Genomic DNA, 27,849 nt, shown 5'->3' with positions numbered 1-27,849 from the left:
ATTCCTAGCCACTCCCTCACAAACCCTTCAAATACTTTCGTGACATAGATGATATTTTCATCATATGGACAGAAGGAGAAAAAAAACCTTGAACATTTTCATAAATCACTTAATCTATTTCATGCATCAATCAAGCTTAAAATGGACTTTTCTAGAGACTGCGTCAGCTTCCTGGATACAACAATATCCATCACAAATGGCAAATTGTACTCATCTGTATACAGGAAACCAACAGATAGATGCAGCTACCTCCACAGCTCCAGCTCCCACCCCAATCACATTAAAAAATCCATAATCTACAGTCAGGCCACCAGATATCACAGAATTTGCTCAGACACCAAGGACCGTGACAAACCACTCATCACACTGTCCCAATCATTCAGAGAAAAAGGTTACAAAACAAGGGTTATAAACAAACAAATTAACTCTGCCATCAATACCCCATGTGAACACTTGCTACAATACAGGGAGAAGAAAAACATATTGCATATCCCACTAGTAGTTAAATATAACCTTACTGTAGAAAGAATACGAAAAATCATAAAAGACTTACAGCCACTACTCTTAGAGGATTCGACACTCCAAAAAATCTTTCCAAACCTCCTATCCTGGCACTTAGACAACCACCGAACCTAAAACAGAAACTGATCCATAGAGAGCTACCCCTTGATATAAAGAACACTCAGAATGGAACCAAGCACTGCAACAAAGCTCTCTGCAAACTATGTCAATACATTTGTGAAAGAAGCACAGCTAGTCACAAGAGTAAATGCTATAACAATAAAGGGGCATATTCATGTATATCTGCAAATGTGGTATACATGATACATTGCACTGCATGTGAAGTGGGATGTTATATTGGAGAAACAAGCCAAAAACTGCACCTTCGGATGAACTTACACAGACACTCAATCAAAAACCACTGTGAAACAAAATATTGTACCCCTGTTTGTCACCGTTTCACCCAACATGACCACTCCATCCAAAACCTCAAAATCAAGATTCTCAGAGGCAACTTCAAAAACACCATGGAAAGAAAAACATTTGAAATGAAAATAATGCACTTCAACTTGCTAAATTCTGGACTAAATGTTGGCTCTGGTTTCTTAACCCCTTTATCAAAATTTATTTAATATTGCTTTCATAGTCTGTAGTCAATTACATTGTATATTCCACAATCTCTATGCATAGGTACGCAGGTAAGCCTATGTCCACAATTTTGTCATTATTATTATTACCCTTTTTTTTTTTTTCTCATTTTTTGACTATCTTATATTCCCCTGTATACTATTGTATATCTTTATACATATCGATTCTATGTTGATGTATAGCTTTATGTCAGTATATGCTTTGTGTATAACCATATATTTCCCCTGTCTGTTATCCTTCACTGGACACTGTCTGCCTCTGTCTCATAAACCCCCCTCATGATTTTACGACACCCCCTCCTCCCCTGCATTCAGACCTCTGTAACACTTTGTCTTTTCAGCCTGTGTTTTAATATATAATCTGTAAATTCCATCAAATTGGTCAGTATTGCTTCAGACTTGAAAAAGGAAGACATTCTTCTGAAAACTTGTCATATATAATATTGCTGCCATCGTTGCGCTACTTACCCACTTCACTTTGGTTCTGTGCCGTGTATGACAGCATCAGGACAAGGCTCCCATCTGGTACAGCCACGACACCGGCCCCAGCTGGTGCAGCCCATCAGGAAAAATCCCAGCTTCCCAGTAGGCCAATCCAGCCCTGAATGACTTCTGTGTATGGGAGGCAAGAGTAAAGGAAATCTGTGGCATGATAATTCCATGCTACATAAAAGATTGAGGCCCTATGAGGCTCTACTAGAGGACCATATTAGTAGAGAGAGAGACCTGATTTTTTTTAAGTTAGTGTGGGGTTGAAAAAAGTCAAGTCTAACGGGTCTATTTATCAAGCTCCGAATGGAGCTTGATGACCCATGTTTCTGGCGAGCCTTCAAGCTTGCCAGAAACACAAGTTATGAAGCAGCGGTCTAAAGACCGCTGCTCCATAACCTGTCCGTCTGCTCTGAGGAGGCAGACAGAAATCAACACGATCGAATACGATTGGCCGCGATTCTGCAGGGGGCAGTATTGCACCAGCAGTTCTCAAGAACTGCTGGTGCAAAGATAAATGCCGACAGCGTATGCTGTCGGCATTTATCGATGTGCAGCGGACATGGTTCGCTATAGCGGATCATGTCTTCCGTACAATGATAAATGGGGGCCTACAGCTGTACTGTTCACCATTCTTCAAGTGATATACATCATCTGGCTTCTTTCACACCATATAGCCTATTATAAGTGCTCTCTCTGCTCCTGTCTGCGCAGGGGGTATAAATTTATTTAATTTCTATCCAGGTGGCAGCAACAACACCCACGCACACAGATTTAGTCAGACAAGCCTGTAGAAAATGTAGTTGTCCCTAATTCAGGCAGATGATTGCTATATGTAGTCTATCTAGAAAAAAAATGCATAAAATCCTGGTAATAGATATCACTCACTATCTGGACTGGGTGCACTTCCTATTACCTCAGCAGCACTCTCAGAAGAAAAACACTGGGTGCACATACAATGAACTGTGCAGCCCTATTGGAATAAACTGGATGTACATCCCCTGACATAGGTAGCTATCCCAGATTACTTCACTAGGTGTAAACCCAAAATACAAAAAGATAGCTGGTACTCACTCATATGGAAATGTTAGTGCATGTAGTTACAGCTATATCTATATTTCCTATATGTAACGATATGTATTCAATAAATTTGTTTGCGTGTTATAGAATTCACAATTTATTGTGAAGTGAGCTCTGACAAAAACATAAAAAATTTTTTTGCATGATTAAGGGACTGTGATTCCAAAACTTTGCATACCTGTCTGTTTTTATGCTTCAATAAAACAACTTAAGGATTATATGGTTCTGTGGAGTGTCTACTTTGCAGCTAGAGGTCGCCAGCCTTTCCTACGTGCACCATCTCAATAGAGGTAATTACCTGATTGCTGGTCTACATTTGGACTTTCTTGAATTTGAAAACTATGACGCTGTGTGAATTGGAGTAGACCACTATGTTCTGTGGAAACCTGATGTTCCATTTTTTGTGTTAACACTTTACACTATAATGCCTAAAAAAAAAAGTTTTGTTTACACTTATGTTTATTTTCCATAGTTGTTAAAAAAAAAATGTACACAAATATATAAAAAATCATATATGTTTTACAGTTGTAGAACTTAACTCTACAATTCTGTTGCAGAGTTTCTTTCGCATTCCTTTTCTCTGGCGGAGCTCAAGTTTCTTTTTCATCATGCGTTACCTGACTTGACTGGGAAAACACTAGTAGATGTTGGCTCCAGACTGGGCGCTGTTCTATATGCGGTAATGCTTATACCAAATATTTAAATTGCACACAAAGCCACAAACCGAAGGATGTGATATTGTAAGAGCCAGGGTATCTTAGGGCAAAGAGCTACTGACTGAGAGTATCACTGTCCCAAACCATTCTTAAAGGGGCACTAAACATGAACTACTTCTAAATGTATATAAACAAATGCATTGATGTAGCTGCCCAAGGAATGTGTCCAAAGAAGCAGGTACAAAACAGAATTTATGCTTACCTGATAAATTACTTTCTCTTGCGGTGTATCCAGTCCACGGATTCATCCTTACTTGTGGGATATTCTCATTCCCTACAGGAAGTGGCAAAGAGAGCACACAGCAGAGCTGTCCATATAGCTCCCCCTCTGGCTCCGCCCCCCCAGTCATTCGACCGACGGTTAGGAGAAAAAGGAGAAACCATAGGGTGCAGTGGTGACTGTAGTTTAAACAAGAAATTTTAACCTGACTTAATTGCCAGGGCGGGCCGTGGACTGGATACACCGCAAGAGAAAGTAATTTATCAGGTAAGCATAAATTCTGTTTTCTCTTGCAAGGTGTATCCAGTCCACGGATTCATCCTTACTTGTGGGATACCAATACCAAAGCTTTAGGACACGGATGAAGGGAGGGAACAAGACAGGTAACCTAAACGGAAGGCACCACTGCTTGCAAAACCTTTCTCCCAAAAATAGCCTCCGAAGAAGCAAAAGTATCGAATTTGTAAAATTTGGCAAAAGTATACAGTGAAGACCAAGTCGCTGCCTTACAAATCTGTTCAACAGAAGCCTCATTCTTGAAGGCCCAAGTGGAAGCCACAGCTCTGGTGGAATGAGCTGTAATTCGTTCAGGAGGCTGCTGCCCAGCAGTCTCATAAGCCAATCGGATGATGCTTTTCAACCAGAAGGAAAGAGAGGTAGCCGTCGCTTTTTGACCTCTCCTCTTACCAGAATAGACAACAAACAAAGATGATGTTTGTCTGAAATCCTTAGTTGCTTGTAAATAGAATTTCAAAGCACAAACCACATCAAGATTGTGTAAAAGCCGTTCCTTCTTAGAAGTTGGATTAGGACACAGAAGGAACAATGATTTCCTGGTTAATGTTCTTATTAGAAACAACTTTAGGAAGAAAACCAGGTTTGGTACGCAAAACTACCTTATCTGCATGGAACACCAGATAGGGTGAATTACACTGCAAAGCAGACAATTCTGAAACTCTTCGAGCAGAAGATATATCTACCAAAAACAAAACTTTCCAAGATAATAACTTAATATCTATGGAATGTAAAGGTTCAAACGGAACCCCTTGAAGAACTGAACAAACTAAATTTAGACTCCATGGAAAAGCCACAGGTTTATAGACAGGCTTGATTCTGACTAACGCCTGTGCAAACGCTTGAACATCTGGTACTTCTGCCAGACGCTTGTGTAAAAGGATAGACAGAGCGGATATCTGCCCCTTTAAGGAACTAGCTGATAAACCTTTCTCCAATCCTTCTTGGAGAAAAGACAATATCCTTGGAATCCTAATCTTACTCCACGAGTAACCCTTGGATTCACACCAACAAAGATATTTCCGCCATATCTTATGGTAAATTTTCCTGGTGACAGGTTTTCTAGCTTGGATCAGAGTATCTATGACTGATTCAGAGAACCCACGCTTGGATAGAATTAAGCGTTCAATCTCCAAGCAGTCAGCTGCAGAGAAACTAGATTTGGATGCTTGAATGGACCCTGTATTAGAAGATCCTGCCTCATTGGCAGTGTCCATGGTGGGACAGATGACATGTCCACTAGGTCTGCATACCAAGTCCTGCGTGGCCACGCAGGCGCTATCAGAATTACCGAGGCCTTCTCCTGTTTGATTCTGGCTACCAGCCGAGGGAGAAGGGGAAACAGTGGAAAGACATAGGCCAGATTGAAGGACCAAGGCGCTACTAGAGCATCTATCAATGCCGCCTTGGGGTCCCTGGACCTGGATCCGTAAAGAGGAAGTTTGGTGTTCTGATGGGACGCGATCAGATCCAACTCTGGAATGCCCCATAGCTGAGTCAGCTGAGCAAATACCTCCGGGTGGAGTTCCCACTCCCCCGGGTGAAAAGTCTGACGACTTAGGAAATCCACTTCCCAGTTGTCTACTCCTGGGATGTGAATTGCAGATAGATGGCAAGAGTGATCCTCCGCCCACCTGATTATCTTGGTTACTTCCTTCATCGCTAAGGAACTCTTTGTTCCTCCCTGATGATTTATGTATGCTACAGTTGTGATGTTGTCCGACTGAAATCTGATGAACTTGGCCGCCGCTAGCTGAGGCCATGCCTGGAGCGTGTTGAATATCGCTCTCAGTTCCAAAATGTTTATCGGGAGAAGAGACTCTTCCCGAGACCATAGACCCTGAGCTTACAGGGAGCCCCAGACCGCGCCCCAGCCTAACAGACTGGCGTCGGTCGTTACAATGATCCACTCCGGTCTGCGGAAGCACATTCCCTGCGACAAGTGATCCTGAGACAACCACCAGAGAAGAGAATCTCTGGTTTTCTGGTCCAGTTGGATTTGAGGAGACAAATCTGCATAATCTCCATTCCACTGTTTGAGCATGCACAATTGCAGTGGCCTGAGATGAATTTGAGCAAAATGGACTACGTCCATTGCTGCTACCATTAATCCGATTACCTCCATGCACTGAGCTACAGATGGCCGAGGAATGGAATGAAGAGCTCGGCAAGTACTTAGAAGCTTTAACCTTCTGACCTCCGTCAGAAATATTTTCATTTCTACCGAGTCTATTAATGTTCCCAGGAAAGGAACCCTTGTGAGCGGGGACAGAGAACTTTTTTCGGTGTTCACCTTCCACCCGTGAGACCTTAGAAAGGCCAGAACAATATCCGTATGAGCCTTGGCTCTGGAAAAAGACGACGCCTGTATTAAGATGTCGTCTAGATAGGGTGCTACTGCAATGCCCCACGGTCTTAGTACCGCTAGAAGGGACCCTAGCACCTTTGTGAAAATTCTGGGAGCAGTGGCCAACCCGAAGGGAAGGGCCACGAACTGGTAATGCTTGTCCAGAAAAGCAAACCTTAGGAACTGATGGTGATCTTTGTGGATAGGAATATGAAGGTACGCATCCTTTAGATCCACGGTAGTCATATATTGACCTTCCTGGATCATCGGTAAGATTGTCCGAATGGTCTCCATCTTGAAAGATGGAACTCTGAGGAATTTGTTTAGAATTTTTAGATCCAGGATTGGTCTGAAAGTTCCTTCCTTTTTGGGAACCACAAACAGGTTTGAGTAAAAACCCAGTCCTTGTTCTGTAATTGGAACTGGATATATCACTCCCATCTTGAGTAGATCTTCTACACAGCGTAAGAACGCCTCTTTCTTGGTCTGGTCTGTAGACAGACGAGAAATCTGGAACCTTCCCCTTGGAGGAGAGTCCTTGAATTCTAGAAGATATCCCTGAGCAACTATCTCTAATGCCCAGGGATCGGGAACATCTCTTGCCCAAGCCTGAGCAAAGAGAGAGAGTCTGCCCCCTACCAGATCCGGTCCCGCATCGGGGGCTACCCCTTCATGCTGTCTTAGTAGCAGCTGCAGGCTTCTTGGCCTGTTTACCCTTGTTCCAGCCCTGCAAAGGCTTCCAGGTTGCCTTGGGCTGTGAAGTGTTACCCTTTTGCTTTGCGGTAGCAGAGGCTGAAGCAGGACCGCTCCTGAAGTTGCGAAAGGAACGAAAATTAGCCTTGTTTTTAGCCTTAAAAGGCCTATCTTGCGGGAGGGCATGGCCCTTTCCCTCAGTGATATCTGAAATAATCTCTTTCAACTCGGGCCCGAAAAGGATCTTTCCCTTGAAAGGAATATTCAGTAATTTTGTTTTAGACGACACATCGGCCGACCATGATTTAAGCCAAAGCGCTCTGTGCGCCATGATGGCAAAACCAGAATTTTTCACCGCTAACTTAGCTAATTGCAAAGCGGCATCTGTGATAAAAGAATTAGCCAGCTTTAGAGCCTTAATTCTATCCATAATTTCGTCATATGAGGTCTCCGTCTGGAGCGACTTGTCAGTATATTTATGAAAATCTTAGTAGTGCTATCCAAATAATATATCAGTTTATGGCAGGGTTATAAACACAATACAAAAAAAAATAGAAACCCTAATCAACCATGCATCTACTAGACCATACAATTAATATAAATATCTGAATTCTTTTATTTAGTTAATATCCATGAACATATTGAAATATATTTGCAATAAAAGGAAACTAAATAATATTATAGGCGCTTGAAAACTATTTAAATATGCTATGCAAAGCTCATACCAATTTACTTTAAACCCAATCTTTCATTCAGAGCTGCATTTAAAATATTACAATGAGACCTAAAATAGCAGTTACAAACATTCAGCAATATGATTTACAGTGTTAATTTAAGCAATAGGCTAATATATATGTTCTGCTATTTAACTGCAATCCTAATACAAAATTAACTTACAATATCAGAACTTGCACAGATGATTTACTTAGCAAATCAGATACAGATTTAAACAATACCTAGGCTTATGATTACCAATTTAAAATACAATATACTTCACCAATTTTGAACCAATTCGTAGCGGTCTTTAGGTCATCTCAGAAGACAGATAAGTAATTTTTGCAATCAATGAGAAGGAGGTAGTCAGCTTGTTTAGATTGGTTTTAAAATGCCCAGCAGCAGATATCATCCAAAGTTAAAACAGCCTTTCTCCCCTATTTCTCTTTTGCTTACTTATATATGTTTTCAATCATTGATGACATCATGTGGGTGGCACTACGGGAGCTGACTTTCCCATTGGTTACCCGGGAAGTCTAATCGGATTGGCCCTTGGAAATTTCATTTTTAACAGCCAGAAAGAACCTTCTGGCTGTAGTTCTCGCAACATAACACCAGGTGGCAGCATTACCAACAGACAGTACAAAAACAATGCAGCATGACAATACATACAAATTCATTTAACCAACATTTTTAGCCAGTGAAATATTTCTTTAAACTATGTAATAACTGCCATAATTTCTTGTATTAATCTCTCCCAATATTAATTATAGGTGAAGCGGCATCAGATTAATTTCCTGATCGTTTTGATATGAAACGTCATGTTTTATATTATTAACATTGTATTATATTAAAATAATTTATATTTCATTTAGCCTAAAAAAAAAAAAAATTATATTTCATAGTCATATCACATCAAAGTAACTTCCATATCTTCATCTCACTATATTTTACAAGATGTATTTAAAACTTTATAAACATTTATTTCACAGTCATATGATATGATTTATTTCATTTCATGCAGGCATTCCATCTCTTTCTAAGTGCATAGATTGATGCCCATGACCAATGGTTGTCTGCAATAAAATAGAAATAATTATTAGAAGTGATCCAAACATTCATATGTCTATGGTCCATCTGAAATAAGATTAAAGGGACAGTATACTGTAAAATTGTTTTTCCCTTAATGTGTTTATAATTGCTTTTTTTACCAACTGCAGAGTAAAAAATGTATGAAAATTTGCTTTTTAAGGTTTATTTCTGTATATTAAAGCTCTGATTTTGTGTTTTGAAGCCACAGCCTAATAAAATAGGTTGAGCTTGTAGGTATAATCAGATCTCATTACTGTATCACATTGTGCACATATACCTGCTTCTTTATCTTATATCTGTCCTTAAAACAATCCCCAATACTTTGAGAGAACAATGGAAAATCAACATTTTATTACCTTATCTCTGCTTTATCACACTGGGAGTGTAATTTCTTCTGCTGGCTGTGTTTACAAAGCTTATCTATAGCTGGTACGCGCGGCCACAAACTTTCAGAATAGGTATGGATACCACATGCTAAATTAACAATTTCAAATGCTAATATATGGGTAAAGGAGCTACTTGTAAACAATTTAATACACTCCAGCAGGTAAAGTGGATCATTGGGAACAAATTAAAGGGGAGAAAATTTTTGAGTAAACTGTCCCTTTAAGTATTATTAATCATTTACTTTTAGGTCCACAAATATTCTTAAAAACCAGAGGCTAAGTACGACCTTTTATGTTTTCAAAACATATATATCATTTATTTATTTTCCTAGTATATTTTATTTGAAATCTAACTACAGTTGTTTTCAATTCATGTGCTGTTATCCTAACGTTCTCAGACTCCCTGTCTCCCACTCCACATGGGGTCCCCTGCACCAAAGGGCAAATGCTGAAAATCTCACATGACTTGTCACCTGAGCTAGATTCCTAGGTATATTGGGAGGGGAAAAATAGATTTATATCTCACATTCCCAAGCAATCATACATATGGTTTTCTGAAACTGTGGCTACATTTTAATTAAACCAAATGTTGTATTGTCAAGCCTTTGGAGACATCCTGGAGATGTGTATTCAGAATTTTACCTGTGTTAATTGAAGAAGTGGGGGACAACTAAGCCTGTCTGAAGACAGTTCTGAATGCAATGAGTCTTTTTTTTTTTTACTGATCAGTGAAATATCTGATCAAAGATACAGCTTTATTAATCTTGAAATATATGATTAAAATATATATTTATTAATCTCACATATACCTTGACATAAATCCCCCTTCCAACTTCAAATAGATGTAGGACACATGTATTTGAATTGGCTTAAAGTCAGTGGTATTTGATGAGGATCAATCGTATATCTCAGTTCATTTGGGGATATGACACTTCATTCTCCCTCTATGACTTGTAGTTGGGATCTGGGATGACATGCCCGCAATTGATTGATATGGACCCATTTATCTATGAAACTTTCATTTTTGGGGATCCGTATTTTGTAGGCCACTGGAGATATATATATATGACAAAAGGACCTTTCCATGACGGAAGAAATTTCTTCTCCCTAACCTGGTCTCTTCCAAAGTTATAAAGATAAACTTTATCATTTATTTCATATTCCTTTTTGTATGATTTTAGATCATAATAGGTTTTAGTGGCAGCTGCGGCTCTTTATAAATTCCTTTGAGCAAATGCAAAGGCATATTGCAGGTGCTTTCTTAGGTTTTCCACATATTGATGTGTATTTTCAGCGTTTATTAAGTTTTGGTCTGATGTACGGTATAGCAGATGTTGAAGTAGAACCATTCTTCTACCAGTCATCAGTTCAAAAGGTGACATCTTGGTAGCACTACTTGGAGTTGCTCTTAATGCCATTAAGACTAGAGGTAGTTTTACATCCCAGTCTTTACCCGTTTCACTCACAAACTTTTTGAGGATTTTAACAATGGACTGGTTGTAACGCTCTACACCACCACTTGAGGCAGCTCTATAAGCAATATGGAGCTTTCTTTTAACCCCTAGTATTTTCCACATTTTGGTCATCACTTCGCTAGTGAAGTGGGTCCCCCGATCTGATTCGATTCTTTGGGGCAAACCAAATCTGGAAAATACATGGTTGATGAGCAATGCTGCACATGTTTCAGCACTATTGTTAGGTGCACTAATGCACTCTACCCATTTAGTGAACAGGCATGTCACTGTTAACATGTACTTGTTACCTCTTGATGATCTTGTTACTGGACCGATAAAATCAATTTGTATATCAGACCATGGCATTACCATCCCCCTTTTCTGCAATGGCGCTCTATGCGTTGGTGCAGTGGGTTGAAACTGTGGGCAGATTAAACACCCTTGACAGTAGGTTTGAACATCTTTCAACATGTGTGGCCAAAAAGCATAATCACGCAATATTTCATACGTGAGTTTGGCACCACGATGACCAGATGTGGGAGCATCATGGGCATGTTGAAGCATTAGACCTCTGAACTTGGTGGGTACTACCCACTGCTGGATGCCAGTTTTGGAGGTTCTAATTAACAAACCATCCTGTAACTTGAATTGTGATTTAGATTTTATTAAGATTCTCAGATCTTCTTTGCCAATACAATCATCTTTTGAGATGGGGTTGCTTTCAGGATCTTCTATGTGTTTATAGAAGATGCCTACAATGGGGTCTTCTTTTTGACTAGTGATCAGGTCCTCACTAGGAGAGTCCTGACTCCATTGAACCAAGTTAGGCTCACTCTGTTGTTTTGCCTGGTTTCTGGTAATGGCTTCTACCTGAATTGCACCCATTAGGTGGTCAATATTAAGGAGTTCTCCAGTTATGGCTCCTTGTTTGGCTAACGAATCCGCAAGATCATTGCCTTCCTTATCAGGACCTAGAACTCTGGAATGACCCTTGGTCTTTTTCCAGTGTATGGTTAAATCATTGGATATTACCAGATTATCAATCTCGCAGAACAACTTGCCATGCTTGACTGGTTTGTTATTGCTTTTCTGCATGCCATTTCTTTTCCAAGTTGGCAGGTATTCAACAAAACTGTCACGCACATAATTTGAGTCAGTTATTATCACAAATTCATGAATACCATGTTCAATAGCCATTTCAATGGTTTTGAAAACAGCAGTTAGTTCTGCAACCTGACTGGATCTTGGTCCAATGTTGAAACCTATAGATATATTTGGGAATCCATTTGCCCCAGTTATACCAATGCCAGCAACTAATCTGCGCTAATTATCAATAGTGGCATGGTAAGAACAACCATCAACATATACCCAAGGTAGTGTTTGACAATGGTCCTCATTGTATATTTTATATGGGGAAAGCAATTGTTCCTCCAGAAAATCATCTTCTGATAATTCTTCCCCAGGATCTCTAGCAGTACAGGTGTGGAGCTCAGCAAGCCCTTGTGCGACTGGATTCTTTTTATTCTGCTTGTAGCGAATTTCTAATGGCCAGCCTTGTAAGGAAAGAGTCCATGCTGTTATGCGGCTATTAGACAAATTCCCATCTCTTATTCTCTCACTTTGCAAATATAGCAAACGCTGGTGGGCCGTTTCTACAATAATTTTCTCGCCCTGTATATAGCTGCGGAAATTTTGTAGAGCCCATACAGTAGATAAGAGGGCTTTTTCACAATCGCTAAATTTTATTTCTACTGGGGATAGATTTTTGCTTGCATAAGCAATGGCTTTGTTCAAATTATCATGCTTTTGGTATAAAACAGCACTCATGCTTATATCTGTGTAACCTGTCTCTAAGAAGAAAGGTTTACCACCTTCAGGGTACGCTAAGCAAGGTGCTTGAGTGAGTTTTCTCTTCAGCTCTCTGATGGCTGTATCTTGAGACTCACTCCAGTGCCATTTCACATCCTTCTTTAGAAGAAGTAGTAGTGGTTTAGCTAATTCCGCATAATTATCAATGAATTTGCGAGAATAATTTGTCATACCCAGGAATGATCTCAATTCCTTTAAGTTAGTTGGATTTTTAGAATTCACTATAGCTTCCACCTTTTTCTTTTGGGGATTTAATCCTTCAGAGGTAACTTCATGTCCCAAGAAGTTTACACGAGTGCGGCACCATTGAGCTTTTTGTAGGGATACGTTAACACCTGCCCTTTTAAGTTGGCTGAGGACGTGTTTAAGCTCTGCGATGTGTTTTTCAAAGTCTGTACTTTTGATTAAAACATCATCAACATAAGATAAGGTCCCCCTTTCCAGTGCATCAGGCATAGCCTTATGCATGAATACAGCAAATTCATGTCCAGAATTTATGTATCCAAATGGAAGTCTCTGGAATGCATACTGAACCTTTTGGAAGGAGAACTCTAGCTTATATTGGTCCTCTTCATGTACCTTTATGGTCCAGTATCCCTGTGCACAATCAATGGCAGTGAATATTTTGGATCCCTGCATTTGTGCTAGGCACTGGTCAATGTATGGTACAGGCCAGCCAGACATGTATACTCGTTTGTTTAGCTGTCTTAAGTCAGCACACAAACGCCATTGTCCATTGGGCTTAAGGACACCTAGAATAGGATTATTATAAGAGCTGTGCACCTGTCTGATAATACTTCTTTCTTCCAAATTCCTTATGATCTCTGCAAGAGAATCATATGAGGCTAAGGGAAGTCGGTATTGTTTGACAAATACAGGTGGCGCATTAGGATCTGTTTGTATCCTTGCAATGTGCAAGTCTGTAGTACCACAGTCATAAGAATCCTTAGCAAAAATATCCTTGCACTCCATCAGGAGTTCTCGCAGCTGTTGGCGTTCATCATTGCTGGAACAGCCATTAGCTAAGGATATTTGCTCTTCGACTATTTGCTGAAATCCTGGAAATATTTCAGGCTGTCCTATCTCATAGGCTTCTTCCAACCTAGAGGTGAGATCCCCTTGATTATAGTTTACATTGCTCCCATGACTCTGGGTATTGGGGTAATCTTGCTGTTTGATTGGCTGATCAAACACTATAGAGGCTTCTTCAATTTTACAGATGCCTTCCTCTGAGCTGAAGGGATAAATAGACTGAATATTAAATAGACCCTCTGGCATAGATGCAAAGGATTGTTCTATTAATTGTTCTTCAGTTAAGTATCCTTCAGGTATTAGCCCAATTACATTATTCTGGAATCCAAAAGTGTAATAACTTGATTCCAGTGCATATCCTATGGTAGTTCCCTTGGATAATGTTATATCCTGTGGGGTCATGTTATGCATAACAATATGTATTGGAACAGTTCCAATATTCACCATAGGAGTGTAGGTTACTGTGACACCCAGATTTTGTATTCTATGGGAGAGGCAAATCAGTGTTTCAGAAGTTTTTAATTTCTGACCTCTCTTTACCTGTAAGGGTAAAAGAAATTTATCAGCCCCAGTAGGAATTATAATATCGCTAGATACCTGCATATTCACAGCATATGGCAATTGCTGGTTTGATTTCAGGGCTGCATTTTCATCCTGAAATACTTCAGGGCCCCCCTTTAACCTGCTCCAGAGGCAAGAATTAAATCTATTTGTATGGCATATCTATGTAATATATCATTGCCAATGTATATTTGATTATGGGGAGTATTTAAAACTAAAAACAGGTGCTTCACTGATTGATTACCAATGGAGATAGATAATAAGCACTTAGCTGTGATGTTATGGCTTTCAGACCTGTCATCCAGGCCGTTGACACAGTGGTCTTGGGGAGAAAGATATTTAATCACTTTAGGTTCAGCTATTTGCGCTAATAAACCTTCGCTTATATAGCTAGCTTCCTGTTTTAAGTTTATTTTAGCATACTTGGTTTTACCAAGGTCATGTACTTGTATAGGGATAAATAGATCCTCTTTAACTCTCTCAATCTCTGTGAGGTATTGAGCGTGGCCTCCCCCCTTAGGGATTTTATGATCCCCCTTGTGGAGTGATATGGTTAATACATCGACATCTAGGGAAATATTCGCTATCTTTCCAGGCGATATTTTAAAAGTATTACCATCAGAGCCACTAAAAGGAGTCTGATCATCTATTTGTAGAATAGTGATTTCAGGTACAGAGTTATTCCTGAAATTAATCTCCACAGCATCTGGTTTCTCTTCCACCACGTGACAGCTATGTCGGGCGCGAGATATACCAGATTTTTCATAATTGATAGGTCTCTTAACTTGTGACCAAATTACATTATTTATGCAATCAATTATGGTACTTAATCGCTTCAGGAGATCACTACCAATAATTAAACGATCAGTTGGCAGATCCACTATAATGACAGGGTGTCTTATGACCCTGTTCCCCAATTTAAATTTTAACCAGGCAGTACCGTAGACTTTTAGGGAGTCACCCCCAACACCTATTAGAGAACCGTCAAATTCTCTTATTTTAGGTTTGTGGGGTGTTAGCTCATTTAGCTGTGTGTAGTACCAGTGGGATAAGATAGTTGCCTGTGACCCAGTGTCAATTAATCCCCTGATAGGGTTGGAGACTGAATCTTGCAGCTCAACTAATACATAATATCTTCCTTCAGTTTCTACCATTTCACACATAAAATTGGCATTCTCACACATCTGTGGGCTTCGCCACGTGTTACCTGAATTCGCCACATTTTCCTGTGCAGAAAAAGTTTCATACCTACCTGTTTCCTCTATGACAGGGTCGACTGGATTCTTGTGTACTGCATCTGTGGAGATAAGGTTAAGAGAGTGCTGCAAAGGAAGAGGTTTGTTAGTTTTTCCCGGATGAGGTTGCCTGTCATCACAGCTAAATGGTCCGTTTCCGGTCTGTGGGGAGAGAACATGATTAGTATCATCAATATTTATTATTACATTTTGTATATCTCTCCCCTCCCCTTCAGGTGATACTGCAGTATTTATGACTGTGCCTGTGGTCCACTGCTGACCACTGGCTGTACCCCTAAAAAAGTATTGTTCGGTTGCTGAGCCGTAGATTTTTGACTCATATTAGCGATTTGTTCGCTTAACCGATTTAACTGGGTAAACAGCATATCTACCTGATTGTACAAGTTACCTCTACCCCTGGGTCTATCTCCTGGTGCCCCATTGTAATGATTCCTGGACCATTGGGTACCCTCAGAATCAGGGCCGCTATTTCTATTCTGGCGTGGTTGCCCCTGGGGTTCAGCTTGCTCAGTATTAGTACCTTGGGGAGCATTATATACCTGGGGTGTCTGGTTATCCTGAGAATACCTTCGCCGTCTATTGTATCTACCTTTGCGGGGGTACCCATTATTCTGTGGGTATTCTCTTTGGGCGTAATTATTCGCCTGAGTATGTCCCCCGCTTCGGCTATAGTCTCTCAGCGTCTCATCCCGTGTTGGGGGAGGGGTAGAGTTAAACCTCTGTGGAGATGGCCCGTTTTCTCTGGCCACTTCCGCATAGGTTTTCTTTTTAGACTCCAAATTTAGGGGTTCAGGTGACACCCTAGTTTCAGCCACTATTTTAGGATTGGGCTTTTTCTCCCTTTTATCCCCCTGTTCACTGGACTGCTGAATAGAGTATAACTTTGTACTCTCTTTGATCAGCCATTCCAATGAACAGTTCTCCTCAAAATCTCTAGCTATTTTGATGGGTGTGGGGAGCGCTTCAAAAAATATATTCACAAACTCTGAACCTTCAAATATGGGATCATCTTCAGCCATACTGTACGCATTCTTCAATACAGAAAGGAACTCGATTGGACTTTGATTCGCACTACATTTTAAACCATATACAGCTATTCTCGCTGCCGTTTTAGTGCGATGTTGTCCGAATTCTTTTCTGCATTGTCGTTTTGTTTCACTCCAGGAACGAATATTCATATCCTTTAGTGAAGCAAAGAATTTGTGATGCTTACTTTCAAATACCCAGGGTAGAAATTCAATTTTTAATTGCTCACTTGTAACACTCATTATAGATAATGCGTTTTCAAAGGCCTCTAAGTGGTCAATTATGGAAGTGGCCCCCCCTTTAGAAAATGGGCGTACTGTATTCTTTAGGAATTTAATTATTGTGGGGGTGTCATATACTTTATTTGGTATATCACTGGACCTTACTGGGGACTTATTGTTTGAGCTAGAGTGCCTTTCATTTGAAGCGTAATAATTTTCTGGTCCCCCAGAGTTATGTAGTTGTCTAGGGGAAAAAAGTTATCTCTGGGCCTGAATTAGGGCTATAGTTTGGGTATCTTTGTCTATCCTCCCGCCTGGGATCTTGACTATCATTTCTGTCCCAGTCCTTATAGCTGCTAATTTGTCTCTGTAATTTATTTATTGCATGCTCGTATGCTTTTTCAGCCTCATGATATCTAGCTCTTAAAGTTTTATTTTCATCTTGGCACTTTTGATATTCTTCTTCGAAAGTTTTAAAATCAGCCATTAGTTCCTGATTATATTTATCTAAATCAGAAGCCTTTTGGCTAATATGGAAAACCTCTGTCTTTGTCTGAATAAAGGCATCTTGAAATTCTCGTAATGAATTATTTTCATCCCTTAGCCGCCCTAATTGTCTGTTCTGTCCTGCCATTTGGTTAGACATTTCACAGCTCAAATACATTAGGATCGGCCAAGTTTAGAAAATTAATTCATCACGCCCCCTAAGTTCCGTGCATCTATTAAGTTGCAGTAACATTTGGTATAATTCCCCATCTTCAAACCACATATCTTTAACTAAATCTTTGGCCTTATCTTTACACTCATTAATATACCTGGAGACATCGTCCCCAATATCAAGTCTAGTCATGATGTGATTCATGGCGTCTAATTTGAGCGTTTTTTTCTGAATCACTTCATTGACGGAGGACATTGGGGAGGACACAATTTCATCTTGCACAGAAACGCTAGCATTACTTTTTGCTGAAGACATCGTTATTTTAGTGTTTGTACTTAATAAGATAAAACGTTAATACAATTTTGGCTAATAAGAGAGAGGGATAAAAAATTATATCTTCAAAATAACAATATCAACTTTGAAATATGACAAAATTAATATTTTTATGAATTTTGAAATATGAAAAAATTATATTTTTATGAATTTTGAAATACGAAGAATTAATATTTTTATGAATTTTGAAATATGAAAAATTAATATTTTTATGAATTTTGAAATATGAAAAATTAATATATTTTTTTATCAATTTTTTTTAATATGAAAAATTTATATTTTTATCAATTTTTCAAAAATTAATTTTTAATAATATTTCAAAATATTAATCTTGTACACAAAAATCAATATTTCAATTTTCAAAAAAAAAAAAAACCTATATTTTCAAAATATCAATTCGAAATATGATTTTTTTTTCTCTCTTCTATAATAATTTCTATTTACCACAAATATATTATATCAAATATGATGGAATATTAATAAATCTCATGCAAAGTGCCTCCAATTATTATGTCAGTATATTTATGAAAATCTTAGTAGTGCTATCCAAATAATATATCAGTTTATGGCAGGGTTATAAACACAATACAAAAAAAATAGAAACCCTAATCAACCATGCATCTACTAGACCATACAATTAATATAAATATCTGAATTCTTTTATTTAGTTAATATCCATGAACATATTGAAATATATTTGCAATAAAAGGAAACTAAATAATATTATAGGCGCTTGAAAACTATTTAAATATGCTATGCAAAGCTCATATCAATTTACTTTAAACCCAATCTTTCATTCAGAGCTGCATTTAAAATATTACAATGAGACCTAAAATAGCAGTTACAAACATTCAGCAATATGATTTACAGTGTTAATTTAAGCAATAGGATAATATATATGTTCTGCTATTTAACTGCAATCCTAATACAAAATTAACTTACAATATCAGAACTTGCACAGATGATTTACTTAGCAAATCAGATACAGATTTAAACAATACCTAGGCTTATGATTACCAATTTAAAATACAATATACTTCACCAATTTTGAACCAATTCGTAGCGGTCTTTAGGTCATCTCAGAAGACAGATAAGTAATTTTTGCAATCAATGAGAAGGAGGTAGTCAGCTTGTTTAGATTGGTTTTAAAATGCCCAGCAGCAGATATCATCCAAAGTTAAAACAGCCTTTCTCCCCTATTTCTCTTTTGCTTACTTATATATGTTTTCAATCATTGATGACATCATGTGGGTGGCACTACGGGAGCTGACCTTCCCATTGGTTACCCGGGAAGTCTAATCGGATTGGCCCTTGGAAATTTCATTTTTAACAGCCAGAAAGAACCTTCTGGCTGTAGTTCTCGCAACATAACACCAGGTGGCAGCATTACCAACAGACAGTACAAAAACAATGCAGCATGACAATACATACAAATTCATTTAACCAACATTTTTAGCCAGTGAAATATTTCTTTAAACTATGTAATAACTGCCATAATTTCTTGTATTAATCTCTCCCAATATTAATTATATGTGAAGTGGCATCAGATTAATTTCCTGATCGTTTTGATATGAAACGTCATGTTTTATATTATTAACATTGTATTATATTAAAATAATTTATATTTCATTTAGCCTAAAAAAAATAAAAAATTATATTTCATAGTCATATCACATCAAAGTAACTTCCATATCTTCATCTCACTATATTTTACAAGATGTATTTAAAACTTTATAAACATTTATTTCACATTCATATGATATGATTTATTTCATTTCATGCAGGCATTCCATCTCTTTCTAAGTGCATAGATTGATGCCCATGACCAATGGTTGTCTGCAATAAAATAGAAATAATTATTAGAAGTGATCCAAACATTCATATGTCTATGGTCCATCTGAAATAAGATTAAGTATTATTAATCATTTACTTTTAGGTCCACAAATATTCTTAAAAACCAGTGGCTAAGTACGACCTTTTATGTTTTCAAAACATATATATCATTTATTTATTTTCCTAGTATATTTTATTTGAAATCTAACTACAGTTGTTTTCAATTCATGTGCTGTTATCCTAACGTTCTAACTGCCCTTTCAGTAACTTCAGACTCCCTGTCTCCCACTCCACATGGGGTCCCCTGCACCAAAGGGCAAATGCTGAAAATCTCACATGACTTGTCACCTGAGCTAGATTCCTAGGTATATTGGGAGGGGAAAAATAGATTTTATCTCACATTCCCAAGCAATCATACATATGGTTTTCTGAAACTGTGGCTACATTTTAATTAAACCAAATGTTGTATTGTCAAGCCTTTGGAGACATCCTGGAGATGTGTATTCAGAATTTTACCTGTGTTAATTGAAGAAGTGGGGGACAACTAAGCCTGTCTGAAGTCAGTTCTGAATGCAATGAGTCATTTTATTTTTTTTTACTGATCAGTGAAATATCTGATCAAAGATACAGCTTTATTAATCTTGAAATATATGATTAAAATATATATTTATTAATCTCACATATACCTTGACAGACTCCTCCAGCGCCTCAAACCAGAAAGCCGCTGCAGTAGTTACAGGAATAATGCAGGCAATAGGTTGGAGAAGGAAACCTTGTTGAACAAATATTTTCTTTAGTAAACCTTCTAATTTTTTATCCATAGGATCTTTGAAAGCACAACTGTCTTCAATTGGTATGGTTGTGCGCTTGGCTAGTGTTGAAACTGCCCCCTCTACCTTAGGGACCGTCTGCCACGCGTCCCGCCTGGGATCAGTTATGGGGAACATTTTCTTAAAGATAGGTGGGGGAACAAAAGGTACACCTGGTCTTTCCCACTCCCTAGCAACAATATCCGCCACCCTCTTAGGGATTGGAAACGCATCAGTGTATACAGGGACTTCTAGATATTTGTCCATTTTACACAATTTCTCTGGGACCACCATAGGGTCACAATCATCCAGAGTTGATAAGACCTCCCTAAGCAGTATGCGGAGGTGTTCCAATTTAAATTTAAATGCTAGTGAATCTGATTCTGCCCGCTGAGAAACTTTTCCTGAGTCAGAAATTTCTCCCTCAGACATAACATCCCTCGCCCCTACTTCAGAGTGTTGTGAGGGTACATCAGATAAGCCTCCCAAAGCTTCCGACTGCTCCTCATCTGTTCTCAAAACAGAGCTATCGCGCTTTTTAGGGAAAACTGGCAGTTTGGATAGAAAGGCCGCAAGGGAATTTTCCATGACTGCCGCCATTTGCTCAAATGTAATAGGTGCTAATGCTCTGGAGGTACTAGGTATCGCTTGAGCGGGCGTAACTGGTGATGACACATGGGGAGAGGAAGGCGGACTATCCTCATTACCTTCAGTCAAAGAATCATCTAGGGCTATATTTTTAAGTGACACAATATGATCTTTAAAGTGTATAGACACATTAGTGCACTTGGGACACATTTTGAGTGGGGGTTCCACCATGGCTTCTTAACACATAGAGCAAGGCTTTTCCTTAGTGTCAGACATGTTTAACAGATTGGTATTATACACAAGCAGGCTTGGAAAAACACTTTATGTAATAAAAAATACAATTTGCAATAAATGGTACTGTGCCTTTAAGATAATAAAAGCTCACACAATTTTACAAAACGGTGAAAAATGAACCAAATCTCTTGAAATTTTTACAGTATGTGCCTAATGCTTCGATATGATTGCACGGCAAGTTTCAGCCTGATTAACCCTTTAATGCCCAAACCGGAGCCGCCTAAAGCAAACAACCGGTTAATAAACTACAGCACCTTGCCACAGCAGCCTGCTGTGGCCCTACCTTCCTTTAAGGATTGAATTTGAGAAAATCAAGCCTCCTGAAGTCCTCAAGCAGTCTTTGGACCCATGTGAAGCAGCATGCAGGGAAATCTTGTCAGAATAAACTGCGCAACTGAGGAGCGCAATTAGGCCCCTCCCACTCCACTCCGGAGCTGTGGGGCCTTCAGAACCCAATTTAGGTGACTAAAAATAATGCCATGTGGAATAAAACCCCAATAAACACACCAAAAGTGCTTAAAAGTGTCAATAAAGAGTATTTTTCTAAACAAAATAATCGATTGCCCTGCTAAAGTGATAACCAGTCTATAGAGCCCACTTAAATAAGCTACTTTTACTGATACTAAGTTTCAGAACATGGCTTACCCTTCCCACATGGGGAATCTTGTCAGTCTTGTAGCATTATCTTGTCTTGACTAGAAAAAAGATGACTGAAACATACCTCAAAGCAGTTAAGCCTGCAAACTGTTCCCCTTAACTGAAGTTTTCTGGTACTCCTCAGTCCTGTGTGGGAACAGCAATGGATTTTAGTTACAACATGCTAAAATCATTTTCCTCTCAGCAGAATTCTTCATCATATTTCTGCCAGAGAGTAAATAGCACAAACCGGTACTATTTAAAAATAACAAACTTTTGATTGAAGATATAAAAACTACAAATCTAACACCACATTCACTTTACCCTCCCGTGGAGATGCTACTTGTTAGAGCGGCAAAGAGAATGACTGGGGGGCGGAGCCAGAGGGGGAGCTATATGGACAGCTCTGCTGTGTGCTCTCTTTGCCACTTCCTGTAGGGAATGAGAATATCCCACAAGTAAGGATGAATCCGTGGACTGGATACACCTTGCAAGAGAAATATATAATTTTGAACATTTAGGGTGGCCATCCCTGAGTGCAAAGATTTTTTTTCAAAAAAGATGCTGTGGGTAGTACAGCCAATCGGAAGTTATACCGCCTTCTCCATTGAGAAAAAAAGAGCACATGTCATTTTCTTAGCACGTGGATAATTTGACAATAATATTCCAACCCTACTATTCCCGCACATAAATGTTAAACTTATTACTTAGGTTAAAACCTTGTGCCTTTTTAAACGTTACATAGATGATACATTAAGAAGTTTGAAAGGGGAGAATCAAGCCTTATTATTTTTTTTGGACGATATGAGTTTAAATGATGTGGGTCTACATTTTATGTGCAATTAAAGTATAGACAGAAAATCACGTTTCTAGATTTCTGTGAGAGAGAGTCAAAATAAACGTTACTTTTATCACTAACTATAGTTGTCTGCACAAAGTGATGGAAAACATTGGCATCTAGTTAGAGACAATGTGATTTTAGTTGATAAAATTGCAGACAAACCATATTTTATTTATAAAAAGTCAAAAAACCTAACAAACATATTGTCTCCAACTGAATTTAATAAGTCGATTTGTCTGTGTGTGTGGGGGGGGGGGGTACAAATACCCCTAGTAATATATTATGAAATGAGGTTTATGATATTTGAGATATGTGTTTTAATTATTGTTTATTTTTTTCATCTATATGTATTTGAAACAAATGTAAAATATTTTCTATTAATTTTTTTTGCATATTTCTATGTAACTATGATCTAATACAGTGCTATTAAGGCACAGAAATATTTTTTAAAACTCCAATACCAGGTTAATTTCAATACCACCATTAATCATTTCATGGAGAAGGTAAACCCTCAACCAAGTGACGGACATGATCTATAAAAAAGATGGAAGTATTGTGGGGACCCATCTTGAAAAAGCCTTTTGTTAGGTAAAACGCGTTGATGGATTTGGGGCTCACCTCTGGTTCCTATTACTAATAGGAACCAGAGGTGAGCCTCAAATACATCAAGAGTTATTAGGAACGTCTCAATCCCCTAAGTCCTAATAGACTATTAGGACTTAGGGGATTGAGATGTTACTAATAACACTGCAGAGAGTATTTTAGATAGCACTTTCCCCCCATTGACTACAAGATAATACATAGAAGCTTTTGGAGTGTTTTTCAAACACACCGCTATTGGGAATATTTCGGATTGACTACGATAACCACTTGTAAAGAACACACTCCCTTATTTACAGTACAGGTAGGACTGCTCTTATGAAGTTGCAGACTTTTGCATTGCTAATACGGTGAGGAGTACAATGAGGTGCACAAGAAAGTACGCAAATCCCGGACATTGCAGAATAACATAGGGCAAAGTGTGAGACGGTGGAGGTGTAGTGCCGATAACTACCGTTGCAGTTACAGATACACAGAAGAGGACAGCAGTATACAGAGGCTGACTGTTTGAGAGGTATACCTAGCTTCAGAAACTGTATAGTCTCAGCCAGTTTTACGTGAGTACTAGAATTTATTTATGGTGGTATTGGTTTCTTTTTTTTTTAACACAGCATTTTTATAGAGATTTTTTTTACAACGTATACAATACGGAATTGTTTATGTTTGCAGTCCTGGCGCGTATTAAAGCAGTTTGTTTTGTATTGTTTGACATTACACTATGGACCAATAATATATTTTATCAGTGAGGACAAGAAGTTAAATGAATTTAGTTATGTAATTTTATTTTAATTTACTTATCTAAACTATGAAAGGTTCGTTTTGACTTTCAAGTAAATGAGTTCTCCCAGCTTTTGATATCTGCTATAAAAATCTTTCATTCTCTTTAGCCATGATGCAAAATAAAAGTGTAAAAAGACTTGGAGTTGTGAAGCTTATGATACTTGATGTTTACAATGCAATTAAGTGACCATGCCTTTTTATTTTAAGGGCTATATATACAGCTCAGCTAGTCGATTATATGGAGTGGAAATGAATGCTGAATTCTGTGATCTTCAAGAGAAAACAATAAGCAAATACCATTTTGGTGACAGAATCCAGGTAGGAAACTGTGTCACTGTACAAGTATTTCATTTATATATTTATATATCATACTAGATCCCAAGTCCTTCTGTTTCTGTTCTCTACACCTTTCTGTGTTCTGAAAAACAAAACAGAGTATACTGCATGTCCTTCTACTTGAAAGAACACTAGAAATCCTTGTAAAACAAAACATACACATAAAAACAAACCCCCTTTGATACCAGGGCTATATTTTGATGTAAATCATCAACCTTTTAAAGATTATAAAAATTTAAATTGTTGGTATGGACTGAAAAAAAATGGAAGATATCAGGTATATGAAATAGCTGGTTTTACTCACAAAAAAATTACTTCTAGTGCCCAAGGAAATATCCATATAAATGGACTAAGTCTGCAGGTAAGATCTGCTCATGTTATCTCTGTCTAAACACACAGCTTAATAATTAGGTATTGAGTGGGGGTTAAATGGGCATAACCAGCTATTTCAAATACAAATAATATTTCTCTTCCCCTCTCTGGGAGGTTATTTAGTACTATTGTCTCCATTTACATAACCTTTCTATAGAGAATTTGCCTGTATTCATATTTCTTTTGCATGATGTACCGAGTCCACGGATTCATCCGAACTTGTGGGATATTGTCCTTCCTGACAGGAAGTAGCAAAGAGAGTACCACAGCAGAGCTGTCTATATAGCTCCCCCCTTAACTCCACCCCCCAGTCATTCTCTTTGCTGGCTCTAAGCAGGAAGAGTAAAGAGAAGAGGTGTTAAACTGTTAGTTTTATTTTATCTTCAATCAAGTGTTTGTTATTTTTAAATGGTACCGGTGTTGTACTATTTACTCTCAGGCAGGACATAGATGAAGATTTCTGCCTGGAGGATGATGATCTTAGCATTTCTAACTAAGGTCCACTGCTGTTCCCACAGAAGCTGAGGAGTACAGGAAAACTTCAGTGTGAGGAACGGTTTATTGCTATACAGCAATGAGGTATGTTCAGTCATGTTTTCTGCAGAGACTGTGTTAACTCAGAAAGGCTGACAGTGTCCCCATTAGGGGAAGGGGAAGCAGTAATCCTAGTGTTATCAGAGGTTTTTACTAGCTTGCATAAAGGGTTCATTTTTTGTGGGCACTTTGGGACAAACGTTTTTGTGTCTGTGAGTAACGTTTTCTGTTTTATGGGACATTTGCTTGAGGGTTCTTTGGGGTTGTTTATAACCCACATGGCTTTCAGGCAGGGTTTATTAGTTTTGTGTAGGCCTCAGCAACATCGAGTGAGGTGGGCGGGGCCTGCATTTACAAGCAGAAAGCAACTTCTCCTAAGGTCCTGATAGTCTTCTGAGGGACTAATTGAAGCTTTAAACCCCATATTATCGTTCCTAAGGGCAGGTAGGGCCACAGCAGAGCTGTGGCAAGGTGCTTATAGGGGTGTTTAACCGGTTTTACACATTTTTCAATCCGTTTTTTTCATTTGGGGGTTTATTGTTTATTAACTTGTGTTGCAATCCTTCTAAAGCTTAGTAGGTACACTGTTAAAATGTCAGAAAAATTTGAAGCAATTTTAACCTGTTTTGCAGTTTGTGTATACCTTTTTTTCTCTTAAAGGCACAGTACCGTTTTTGCAAATTGAGTTTTTTTCATTAAAGGGACAGTCAAGTATAAATTAAACTTTCATTATTCAGATAGGACTTTTAATTTTAATCAACTTTCCAATTTACTTTTATCATCAAATTTGCTTTTTTCTCTTGGTATTCTTAGTTTAAACTAAACATAGGTAGGCTCATATGCTAATTTCTAAGCCTTTGAGGGCTGCCTCTTATCACATGCTTTTTAAATCTCTTTTCAACACAAAGAGACAGAAAGTACACGTGGGCTATATAGATAACACTGTGTTCAGTCACAGAAAGTTATTTAAGATCTAGCACAATACAATGCTACATTTAAGACAATAGATAATAAACAGTCACAGTCATGTGATCAGGGGGCTGGAAGAAGGTTCCTAGATACAAGGTAATCACAAAGGTAAAAAGTACATTAATATAACTGTGTTGGTTATGCAAAACTGGGGAATGAGTAATAAAGGGATTATCTATCTTTTAAAACAATAACAATTCTATGGTAGACTGTCCCTTTAAATAAAGTGTTTTCCAAGCTTGCTTGCTTTATTACTAGTCTGTTAAACATGTCTGACACTGAGGAAACTCATTGCTCAATTTGTTTAGAAGCCATTGTGGAACCCCCTCTTAGAATGTGTCCCACTTGTACTGATATGTCTATAAATTGCAAACAGCATATTTTGACTTATAAAAGTTTGGCATTAGATGATTCTCAGACAGAAGGAAATCAGGTTTTGCCATCTAGATCTCCCCAAGTGTCACAACCAGTAACGCCCGCACAAGCGACGCCAAGTACTTCTAGTGCGTCTAATTCTTTCACCTTGTCAAGATATGGCTTCAGTTATGAATACTACCCTCACAGAGGTTTTATCTAAGCTTCCTGGGTTGCAAGGGAAGCGCAGTAGCTCTGGGTTGAGAACAAATGCTGAGCCTTCTGACGCTTTAGTGGCCGTATCCGATATTCCCTCACAATGTTCTGAAGTAGGGATGAGGGATTTGCTGTCTGAGGGAGAGATTTCTGATTCAGGAAAGATGTTCTCTCAGACAGATTCAGATATGACGGCATTTAAATTTAAGCTAGATCACCTCCGCTTATTGCTCAGGGAGGTTTTAGCTACTCTGGATGATTGTGACCCTATTGTAGTTCCAGAGAAATTGTGTACCAGGTATTCCGTTCTCTCCCCCTCCTGTTTTTAAGAAAATGTTTCCCATTTCTGACACCATAAAGGACTCATGGCAGACGGACCCTAAGGTGGAGGGAGCTATTTCTACCCTGGCTAAGCGTACAACTATACCTATTGAAGACAGTTGTGCTTTCATTGATCCTATGGATAAAAAATTAGAGGGTCTCCTAAAGAAAATGTTTGTTCATCAAGGTTTTCTTCTTCAACCTATAGCATGCATTGTTCCTGTAACCACTGCAGCTGCCTTTTGGTTTGAGGCTCTAGAAGAGGCTCTTCAGATGGAGACCCCACTAGATGATATTTTGGACAGAATTAAGGCTCTTAAGTTGGCTAATTCTTTTATTACAGACGCCGCTTTTCATCTTGCTAAATTAGCAGCTAAGAATTCAGGTTTTGCCATTTTAGCGCATAGAGCGTTATGGCTTAAGTCCTGGTCAGCTGACGTGTCAAAATAATTTTCGTTCCTTTCGAAACTTCAAGAGTGGTCCCTCTACCTCTTCCCCTGCTGCAAAGCAAGAGGGGAACTTTGCCTAATCCAAGCCAACCTGGAGACCTAATCAGGCTTGGAACAAGGGTAAACAGGCCAAAAAGCCTGCTGCTGCCACTAAGTCAATATGAAGGGGTAGCCCCCGATCCGGGACCGGATCTAGTAGGGGGCAGACTCTCTCTTTGCTCAGGCCTGGGCAAGAGACGTTCAGGATCCCTGGGCAGTAGAAATTGTAACCCAGGGATACCTTCTAGATTTCAAGGATTCCCCTCCAAGGGGGAGGTTCCATCTTTCT

General features: G+C 38.6%; 1 protein-coding gene across 1 annotated transcript in view; it reads left to right on the top strand.

Moving 5' to 3' along the window:
• Positions 1-27,849, top strand: part of LOC128645031 (uncharacterized) — an 87,612-nt gene that overhangs the window by 41,246 nt on the left and 18,517 nt on the right. Inside the window, exons 4-5 of the mRNA XM_053697763.1 lie at positions 3,275-3,396; positions 24,178-24,288. Of these exons, the coding sequence (XP_053553738.1) occupies positions 3,275-3,396; positions 24,178-24,288 (233 nt within the window). The remainder of the gene's footprint in view (positions 1-3,274; positions 3,397-24,177; positions 24,289-27,849) is intronic.

Source organism: Bombina bombina, chromosome 1 (genome assembly GCF_027579735.1).
Source record: "Bombina bombina isolate aBomBom1 chromosome 1, aBomBom1.pri, whole genome shotgun sequence".
Lineage (NCBI taxonomy): Eukaryota > Metazoa > Chordata > Amphibia > Anura > Bombinatoridae > Bombina > Bombina bombina.
Note: the sequence above shows the minus strand (reverse complement) of the source record. Positions and strands in the feature narration are given on the sequence as shown.